Source organism: Protopterus annectens, chromosome 3.part0 (genome assembly GCF_019279795.1).
Source record: "Protopterus annectens isolate FY-2018-M chromosome 3.part0, PAN1.0, whole genome shotgun sequence".
Taxonomy (NCBI): Eukaryota; Metazoa; Chordata; order Ceratodontiformes; family Protopteridae; genus Protopterus; species Protopterus annectens.
Window position 1 is genome coordinate 1,216,988,651 of NC_056731.1, and position 11,054 is coordinate 1,216,999,704.

At 39.1% G+C, this 11,054-nt stretch overlaps 1 protein-coding gene across 1 annotated transcript in view; it reads left to right on the forward strand.

The window, feature by feature from the left end:
* Positions 1–10,717, forward strand: part of LOC122796717 (probable enoyl-CoA hydratase echA8) — a 939,187-nt gene extending 928,470 nt beyond the window's left edge. Inside the window, exon 7 of the mRNA XM_044065416.1 lies at positions 9,206–10,717. Coding sequence (XP_043921351.1) covers positions 9,206–9,426 — 221 coding nt within the window. The 3' untranslated portion in view covers positions 9,427–10,717. The remainder of the gene's footprint in view (positions 1–9,205) is intronic.
* The last annotated feature ends 337 nt before the right edge of the window (positions 10,718–11,054 follow it).

Below are 11,054 nucleotides of genomic sequence, written 5' to 3' on the forward strand. Positions count from 1 at the left end.
GTTAGTCCCACCCACCCTCCCTGTTTTTGTTTTGGTGTTAATCTTAGTGGACTTGAAACTGCCCGCCCCTCTTGTAAATTTGTGTTTGGATACTCCTTCTGGGCCCATCTCATTTGCTCACTCAACTGAGTGCAGTGAGATCATATTCTGATTTCAGGCACTCCTACTGTGTACAAAGAGAGCATCTGGGAAACAGAAAAAAAAATTAAGCTTGTTTCCTGCCTTTCCTGTTAAGTGGTATAGACTATTTGTAGGCTTCTGAGCCCCCAAGCCCTTCTGTGTTGGAGGGAAGCCTTCTAGCTAAGTTTTTTTTTCTTATAACTAGCCAGTTTTCTAGTTTCAGCACTCAAATCTGTTTCTTTGATCTCAGCATTTGTTCAGAAAAAAAAAATTCATCTGCTTTTACTGTACTTGTGTTTCTACCTACTTTATTTTACTTTTGCATCATCTTAAAAGTACTCAATTGTATTTATTACTGCTTGGTGTAACTCATTCTAAGCCTTTTGGTTTAAACACTTGGGCTTCGGACCAGTTGTTTTGCACTGAGAGGGTTTGTGGTCTGCACTGTAGTGGCAGAACAGGTAGCTTACATCTTGGGAACTGCTGATTGAGGGCTCAGTGTCTGTTATTTTAAAAGTGTATTAATTCTGGTTTAAGCACTTGGGCTTTCAGGCCAGTTATTTTACATTAAGAGGGTTCGTGGTCTACACTCTTGTGGGAGGAGAGGCTGGACTCTGCCCTTCTGAGCTGGGAATTTCTGGTTAAAGGCTTATAGTGCATGCATATCTGAACTGCTTCTTACTGAAGTTGGTGCGCCTTGTTTGCTGTGGCATAGACTGGATTCGGGCCTGCTGGATCTAGCTTTGTTTGTGTAACTTGAGCACTAATCCAGGCATTCTCTAAAGTATTCAATTGTATTTATTACTGCTTGGTAGTAACTTGATTAAAGTGTAGCTATCATTCTAAGTCTTTTGGGTTAAGCACTTGGGCTTCAGACCAGTTGTTTTACATTAGGAAGGTTTGTGGCATGCACTGTGGTGGCAGGACAGGTAGCTTTCATCCTTCTAAGTTGGGAACTGCTGATTGAGAGCCCAGTGTCTGTTATTCTTAAAGTGTATTAGTTCTGGTTTAAGCACTTGGGCTTCAGGCCAGTTATCTTACATTAAGAAGGTTCGTGGTCTGCACTCTTGTGGGAGAAGAGGCTGGACTCTGCCCTTCTGAGCTGGGAATTTCTGGTTAAAGGTTTATAGTGCCTGAATATTTGAACTGTAGCTTACTGAAATTGGTACACCTTGTTTGCTGTAGCATAGACTAGATCCAGGCCTGCTGAATCTAGCTTTGCTTATATGCTTGTTTGTTTGCTTCTTATTACCCTGGAACGCTAATTCCACCTAATACGCGGCTTCTCAGCGCTTCTGTGGATCACTAGTGATATCTGCATTGCTTACTGTACTTATTTCCTTGTTTCACTTGAAAGAAAGTTACTCTTTGTCGTTTTTGCATTTAAGTTACCTGTAACACATTGCACTTAAGTTATCTGGCACTTGCTCACTAAAGCAATTATATAAGTCAGCACTAAAAATTAAAATCACTACACCCTCACTCCCCACTGGCCCTTGTTTTCAATTATTAAGGAACTCCCAATATTATTCTAGCATGTCCAAAGGTCAGTTGTCAATCTCCTCTCTGGTCCAGCTGGTGAATCTGGGAATCTTGAGACAATGTTACAACTGCCTCATGTACACAGACAACCCTCTCCTCCTCCCAACAAATTCCAACACATGTGAGAGATGCAACCATATAGCCAAACTGGAGGCTAAGCTCTCTCAACTCAGTACTGGCATAACCAGTCAGGAGGAGAAGGAAACCACACTCACTACAATTTCAGTCTCACATAGACCTACCACGACAGCAAACCAAACACATAATTACACAAAAACATACTCGGAGGCTCTAAATAAAGATCTGCCTAAGCAGCAGAGACCTCCAAAGCAGACACCCAAGCAACCGCTACCCCAAAACAAAACACGTGCAACACATATCTCACAAAGCCAGTGTGCCGAACAGTCACAGCCCTTAAGACTAAACAACACACCTGATACACTTGTAATAGGTGACTCTATCGTCAGGCACACTGACGTCCCGCTCACCAGGCTGAACAAGGAGAGGGTCATGGTGAGCAGCCTGTCGGGCGCTAGGATCCGCCACATAACACAAGCACTCAGGTCACTCCAAGGCAAGTACAAATATGACTCAGTCATTGTCCATGCTGGTGTGAATGACCTGAGACGTACCTCCCTGGACTACATGAAAAGAGACATAAAGGAGCTCTCTGAGCATGTAGCCCAGGCCGGTATGACCCTGACCTTGAGTAGCATCTTACCCTCACCAAGAATGATGCCACAGTATGAAGACAAGATGATCAATTTCAACAATTGGCTTAAGTACTGGTGTCATTCAAAGGGGATCCAATGCCTGTCAGCTTGGGATGATATGCTCGACAAGCCACGATGCTTCGCTAGGGATGGCTTGCACCTGTCACCCCTGGGCTTTCGGATATTGGCAAAGGCTTTTGCTACCCCCATAGTGCCTTTTTTAGGCAAGGCTCAAAAGACAAACCCACCTCCATAGGTATCACAAGGGATAAGAAACTAAGAGTAATGCTACTCAATGCCAGAAGTCTAAACATAAAGATGCACGCACTCGAAACTCTCCTTAGCATGGAGAACATCGATATCTGTGCAGTAACAGAAACCTAGTTCAGGGCTCCCGAGAGCACCCCAGCACTACCAGGTTATACCTCATACCATGCTTTTCGGCCCCAAAACTTGGACCGAACCACAAAAGGAGGGGGATTATCGATATTCATCAAAGATACCCACACCTCCAAGTTGGTGGCAAAGCACGAAGCATCAGAGACTATCCATGTGCAACTAACAGTGGGTAAAACTGCCTTCCAGTTTATAGCCTGCTACAGACCACCCTCCCAAACCCAGGAACCCCACTCGGCCTTCCTGAGAACACTGGAAAATATGAAGGTCTCTCCAAACACCATTATATTGGGCGACTTCAACTACCCAAACATAGACTGGGAGCATTACTCTAGCTCCAACACCCTAGCCCAAAGGTTCCTAGAATTTATAAACTCAAATGCTATGGAACAACTTGTTACCACTCCCACAAGAGGGGAAAACATGCTGGACCTGATCATCACCAACATGGGGACTCTATGTTCCAGACTAGAAGTGTATCCCTCACTGGTAAGATCAGACCATAAACTAATCTCACTGGATATTCACATCCCGACCCCACCGCCTGCCCAGAAAACCACAGTGAAAAACTTCTCTAAAGCAAATTTCACACTCCTCAAAACCGAGGTGGAATCCTTCAAAGCCCCCGTGCCTGTGGAAAATACGGCCCAGACCGCAGAATCCTTTATAAACTCATTCTATGAACACCTTCAGGAATGCATGGATCATGCGATCCTAAATAAAACCAAGACCCAATCCTCCAAAGGCAGACGTCCTGTCTGGTGGACCCCAGCCATAAACAAACTATACAATAGAAGGAGGAAGCTACTAAATGATAGAGCAAAATCCCAAAAAGGGAAGGCATCACTGATCAGTATCAGCAAAAAACTACGGGCACTCATAAAATTGTCTAAGGCCAGCTTCGAGAGAAATATTGCACAGGACACTAAGGATAATCACAAGGCTTTCTTTAGTTATGTTAGGAACCTGGGTGGTAATTCCCAGATATGCTCAGAATTAGTCCAAAATGACAAAAAATACACTGAACCCATAGACATTGCCAACATCCTAGTTGACAGGTTCAGCGCAAACTTCTCCCCCCCCCCCTCCCCACCAAAAGGGCAAATATCTATCCCAGCAGAGTGCTGCCCCCCTGACATCTCAGATGCTCAGGTAAGAGCCGCCTTCTCCAAAGCAAAAAACACAGCATCAATGGGACCAGACGGTGTCCCGGGCTGCGTCCTACATGAACTCCAAGAAGAGCTAAACCCAAACATAAAACTACTGTTCAATCTCAGCCTTACTACAGGATATGTGCCCAAAGAGTGGCGTACAGCAACAGTGGTCCCTCTCCATAAAGGTGGTGCCTCAACAGATCCTGGAAACTATCGCCCCATAAGCCTGACTAGCTTGGTCTGCAAAGCTATGGAGAGGATCATCATGGACCTCATAAATAAATATATTGGGGACCTACAGACACTGGATCCTACCCAGTTTGGCTTTGTTAAGGGCAGATCCTGCCTCTTAAACCTGGTTGATTTCTTTGAAACAGTCACCAAGGCCATTGATGAGGGGAAGGTGGTCCACACAGCCTACCTGGACCTCACAAAAGCCTTCGATACAATACCCCACTCGGGCATTATAGATAAGCTCACCAGCTTAAATATAAACCCCTATGTCACTAGATGGATTGCAAACTGGCTCAAGGACAGAACCCACATGGTTAGAATTGCTGGAGCCATGTCAGACTCCAAACCAGTTACAAGTGGTGTCCCACAAGGCTCAGTCCTGGGGCCTCTCTTGTTCAGTATATATTTCTCGGAGGTACAGGCCAACATGGAAGGACTGTGGCTGACCAAGTTCGCAGATGACTGCAAACTGGGCGCCATAATCGACTCTCCAGCCGACACAAGCATCCTCCAAAAGGGCCTCATAGAAACAGACAACTGGTGCCAGAGCCATGGCCTCAAGCTGAATGCCAAAAAGTGTATAGTCATCCCCTTTGGCAAAAACAAAGTGCCCACAAATCATGAAGAGATTCACAATTAGATCAGGGGAGGTCATTGTGCCTCTTTACTCATCCCTCATCCCTCATCAGGCCCATAATTGAGTACAATGCCCCTTTTGGGATGTACCTTACCAGACACCTGCAGCAACTGGAAAGACCCCAAAAGTACCTCACCAAGAGGATCAAAGGGCTCAAACAGATGCCATATGCTGCCCGGTTAAAGAAACTCCAGCTCTACTCAGTGGCATACCGCCTGTTCAGAGGCGATCTGTGCCTGACGTATAAAGCCATGTCCAACCCGGAATTAATGGACATGCTGCACCTCAGAAAATCCAAATCCCATCGAGCTACGCGCTCGAGAGACTTGAACCTCAGCACTGAAATAAATAGGACATGCTGGAGGGACAGATTCATAACCCAGAGGCTCCCTTCACTCTGGAATAAAATCCCAGTCCAGGTTAGGCAGAGTCCCTCATTGACTCTCTTCAAGAGGAATCTTGATGAGTGGATGGGAGATCGTAGGTTTACCCCGGGTATCACTTCTGTGTCACTGTTAGACAGAGGCACAGTATACTAACCTCGAAAAAGGGCATAGCAAAATAAATTTAAAATGGGTGGCGATAGCCAAACACATTCTGGCTAGGCTTATAAATGCCCTAGGGCAGATAGCCTAGTATGAACCTATGAACACCCCCAATCTTTCAGTTAACCTTAAGTGTCTCTTAAAGAAACATTATAAGAAACTTTTTCCACTTGCATTCCTTGTTTAAACCTTTCAAACACAGGGTATTATATTTCAAAATAAAAGTGGATTATTTCTATCTTAATTTATATTTCAACCCCTCTGGTGCTAAAAAACCTTCCTTACACTTTTCTAATATTGTTAATTGCAATCCTTCAGGGTTCCCTTCATGAAAATTACAAAAATGTACTGCTACTGGGTTAACCAATCTGCCTTTTCTTATATCCCTAATATGTTCTTTGAGTCTGACTGAAAAATTTCTCTTACTCTTACCTATATAGTATTTATTACATGGGCATCTAAGCCCATATATTATACCTACACTATTACGGGTAAAGTATCCATATTCCTGATACTTTTTACCATTAATTTCTGGAAAGGTTCTCCCAATAAATTGACAAACCCCACAGTTCCCACAGGGGAGCGTGCCCTTCTCTGGTAAAACTGTTAAATCTGTATGCAAAGGTCTCTTAAAAGTACCATGTACCAGTAAGTCCCTTATACTTCTTCCATTCCTATATGTAAATTTCAACTCCAAATCTTTTAATACTTGTTCCTCTTTCCTCATAATTTTCCAATAATATTTTACTATACTTTCTAGTTTAATAGAAAAAGGAGTGTATTTAGATTTAAAGTAGATATTTTCTTTTCCTCTCTTATCTTTACCAAAACATTTATTTTTATTGATGTTATTTTTATTTCTATTTCCATCACTACTCATCATTACTTTCTTTATTCCCTCATTAATTTGTTCCTCACCATACCCTCTCTTATGAAACATATTTATTGCCTTTTCTATCTCAGTATTTCTGTCCCCAACATTATTACATATTATTTTTACCCTCATGAATTCTCCATATGGAATTGACCTAATAGTATATGGAGGGTGACAGCTAGTTTCAAATAATATATGGTCTTGAGTTTCACATTTCCTATAAACCTTTGTTCTTATCCATCCTTCATTACTACCTTCCAAGGAAATATCCAAAAAATTAACTACACTTCCTTTTTGTAAACCATCAAAATGGATATCAAACCTATTCTTCTCTAAACTTATTATAAATTCCTCCAACTTTTCAAAGCCACCTTTACATATAAAAATGAGAATATCAATAAATCTATAGTATCTCAATACATTTTTCGTATAGAAATCATCATGATAAATATACAGATTATCGAAATAGCCCATAAAAAGATTGGCATACATGGGGGCAAATGCTGCCCCCATTGCCATTCCCTGCATCTGTTTATACAACACATCATCAAATTCAAAAATGTTGTTTTCCAAGCAAAAGGAAGTTAGTTCCTTGATATATTCAGTTTTAGGACTATTGCCTAGAAAAAATTCCAAGGCCTCTAGACCAAAAATATGTTTGATATTCATATAGAGACTAACCAAATCTATTACTATGAAGTACATATCCTTTTCCCACCTAACCTCTTTTAATTTCTCTAAAAAATCAGATGAATCTTTGATATAGGAAGGTAATTTTATTACTTCCCTATCAAAATATCCATGTAAAAAATTAGCTAAATTTTTTTGTAAAGTAACTACAGGCTGATACTATAGGTCTCCCGGGTGGGTTAGTTGCATTTTTATGGATCTTAGGTGGACAAAAAAATGTTACCATAGTACAATCCTTTCTACAAAACGTCCTTTCCTTATCCACAGATGTAAAATATTTTAACCTCATATGAGTTCATCAAACTCACATAAAACTTTATCATATACATCTTTATGTACTTTCTTATAAACATTCTCATTACTCAAATGCTGATTACACATTTCCCAATCCTGCCTAAAATGCATAATAACCAACTCCCCCCTTTATCCGCTGGCTTAAATACCAGCTCATGATTTTCACACACTTTTTTTAAACACAGCCATTCCTGCTTGCTTATATTGTATTCTATCTCTTTTTAAAAAAAGGCATAATATTCATTTTAAATTACATGGTTCAAAACATAATATAGTTGTTGAATATTTTCATTTCTAAATGGTGGTATAAAGTTACTTTGCACTAAAGAGCAATGTGCATTTTCCTCCATCTCCATTTCAGAGTGACATAATAGAAATTATCATCACTAAATTCTATGTCTTCAGCAATAGTAACACTTTCATCCCTACATTTTTCATTTTTGAAAAAGTCACGTAAATGCAATTTTCTAATAAATTTAAAGACATCACTTTTTAGCTCATATAGTCTTGGCAATCCAGTTGGAATAAACTTTCAGCCCCTATTCAGTACACATTTCTCAGTTTCATTAAGTACATATTGTGATAGGTTTACAATATAATTATCAGTTTTGACATCATTAATCAATTCTAAACATTTAATAAGTCCATTTACCTCTCTTACTGGAATGCGGGCCAAGCCCCTCTTCCCTTTGATAATCCTGTCCATACCAAGTCCTTTTTTTGCCCCCATAATAGAAGCCTTGTTGTTCACGAAAAATCTTTGAGATTATCCCCATCCTTTGACTTTGGCAACGTTGGAAATTCCAAATGTTCTTCATATTCCCCTTCAGTAGAAGACGCCTTGCTTTCCACCGATGTATAACATTGTTGAGCCATTTTCACTTCCTCTTCCCAACTAAATCTAACTTGATGATGTGGTATTTGCTGATTCGAGAAGATAATGAACGCCTTTTTATGTTCATAATCTCTTAAGTCACTGTTAAGTTTAGATTTTTTCCTGTTTACTAGTTCTTTCTCATAAGACGCCAGTCTATCTTTTAGACCATGTAGAAAAGTGTCAAGCGACTCATTGTTGTCTTTCATAATGTCAGCACATATTTTTTAGCTTCTTTCTTTTTAAAGTTTTAAAAAGTTTGTATTTTGTAAAAAGGTGCAAGAAATGAAAGGGGATGGAATTGCTCTTCATTTCTTGAGTATTGAGAAACATATTGGCAGGTTCTATTGAATGCTAAGCAAACACCATGAATAAACGATATTTCTATTAGTAGTGTGTTGGCTCTGAAAGTAGATAGAGTTTAGAATGGGTTAATAATGTGATAATGTTAAGCTATGTAACAATTTTTAGGGTTAGATTATGAATTCACTAGTTTTAGATTTTTATTAAAATATATTTTTATCAAATTAAAGTTTTTATACATAAAAAAAATTTAAGATGTTTTATATGTTTATACTATTTTCTAACAGTTGCATGTATGTTTTGATTAGTTTGTTTAACAAGTGTAGCGATGACTTTTAATGAAATTGATGTTTAATAAGTAATGAGTTTTGATTTGTTCTCTCTTAATATTTAAGAGGGAAGTTCAATTTGGGATTTTATCTGATGAATTTCCATTGCACTGATTAAAGGAATGAAAGCGCTCATCTATACTACTGTGTTTCATTGTGTTCTTATTGCAGTACTCCTGGCAGCTCGAATCTTTCATGTATGCTTTTTTCGACATTTTCAGTTTGGGATATCTATAATTAGAAAAAGAATGATGTTTAAACATGTTTTTAGTAGGTTAGCACATATGATGTCATGGCCACAACTCAGTAAATAATGCAGTACATTCACTTTGTTGACTAATGCAGGGTTGACCATTCATGCCATTTTTGTTACACTACTTTCATTGTGAAACAGTAATAAAACAAACTGCAGTTTTGTTGCTACACCTTCTGCAGAAATATAATTCACAGCTGTACCAGTAATTCTCACTGATACTGCTTTTTTGGTTTTCCTTTCACAGCCCTGCAGCATGCCATGGAGTTAGCCAAACAGATTTCTGCATTCCCTCAGCTGTGTATGCGTGCTGACCGAGCCTCAGCCTATCACAGTGCCTTTGATTCCTCTTCCTTTATGGAAGCCTTGCAATTTGAATTTAATGGAGGAAAGCAAGTTCTCAAAGAAGAGTCAGTTAAGGGTGCCAGAAGATTTGCTGAAGGAATTGGACGAGGAGGAAAGTTCTAAACCTAGGACTAAACTGTATTAATATTAATAAACCTTTTGAATATGTCTGTCTATATCAGTATGTCAACGTTAGTGCATAAGTGAAGGGAGTATGTGCAGCCTTAGTCTTTTTCATTCTAAAAAGTACAGTGTATATCAACAGAAATTAGATTTACATAGTAAGTAACTTAACGATTAAGTGCTGATAATGATTATGTTTGACTAATAAATATAATTTTTATATGGAAATTTGTGTATAAACTGGTTGCTTCCTTCTGCAATACAGTGACTGATATAATATAGTTAAAGAAAAGTGATATTCCAGAAAACAGGTGGCTTCCATTTGAATTGCTTGTCATGCACAACCTTTTTGAGTGCTATTTTTGTAGAATCACATTTGATTCAGAATTTGCATAATTTGCTAAGATGAGTACAGAAAAAAAGCCAACATCCAAAAAAAATGTAGACACCATTTTTTGTACATTTCCAATGCTTGTTGATCTGCAAGATGCCATCTCCTCTATCTTATTAATTTTTTTCTGGAACAATCTGTGGTTGAGTATAATACAACCTCTTACTGAGGGGATCATCTGTTTATCAAGAATTTTAATTGCAAGAGGCAAGGTGGGGTCAGCTTTCGGCCTGCCGTATGCTGGATCCAGTTGTTTTCTGCCATATTCCCTGTCATTAGTCAACCTTCACGTATATAATGACTGAAAATTAGTTGTACACAGTCCTACAACTGTTCAGATGGTGGTTCCTTCTGCATTGTTGAATCTGTTTTGACTCTTGGTTCCTGAGGCTGCCGACAGCTCAGCATTTCAGCAGAACCACCTACAAAGTGATGAGTTGAGAACTGGTTGCATATTCCACATTCACTAAGAAACCATTCAGACATGTTCCTGAACTTTGCTCCCCAGTAGTCTGAGGAAATGTATGCCTTACCTTTGCAGCTATGGATATGTACTCCATTTGTGAACTTACTACTGGCATGTATAAAGATCAATGGGCCAACCTCCAGACTCTATCCCCCTTTAAATGAATAACTAGTATGAGTAACCTGCAGTAAGAGATATCTCTAATTAGAAGAGAGATGCAGTTGTAATTATAAAAGAAGGCAACATGTGCAAATACAGTTTTCCGAGTGGGGAAAGAGAGAAAGAGAGCACTTTGGTGGGTTCTTCTTCCTAATTCTGTTTTAAGTTCTGCTTTAGTCAGTAACTTTGGATTCAGTTTCACCACCCATGATGTACTTTTATTACACTTTGTTGGTTTAATCTGTCATAAATTAATAAAATGGATCTATATTTTAGTATGAACTAAAAGCATATTATAATATAACATTGCATTTTAAATTACATTTCTGGCATTATTTTTTCTGGTGATTTAAGTGGTGTTAGGACATGGTAATTCCACATCTGCAATGGCACTGAAATATCAAACGTTCTGAATAGCCAGAAGACAGCAGTTAAAGATACACCCCTCCTGGTTTTTTCCCCTAATTTACCCCTTTTATAAAACTGCTGACTACTCTTTCTTTATGGTGTGCCTCTTGACCTTGTTTGAATTACTTGCATTTATTATGTAGAATACTTATATATTAGAGCTGAAAATGAATATGGGTGCACAGTTAAATAGAATTTTACCAC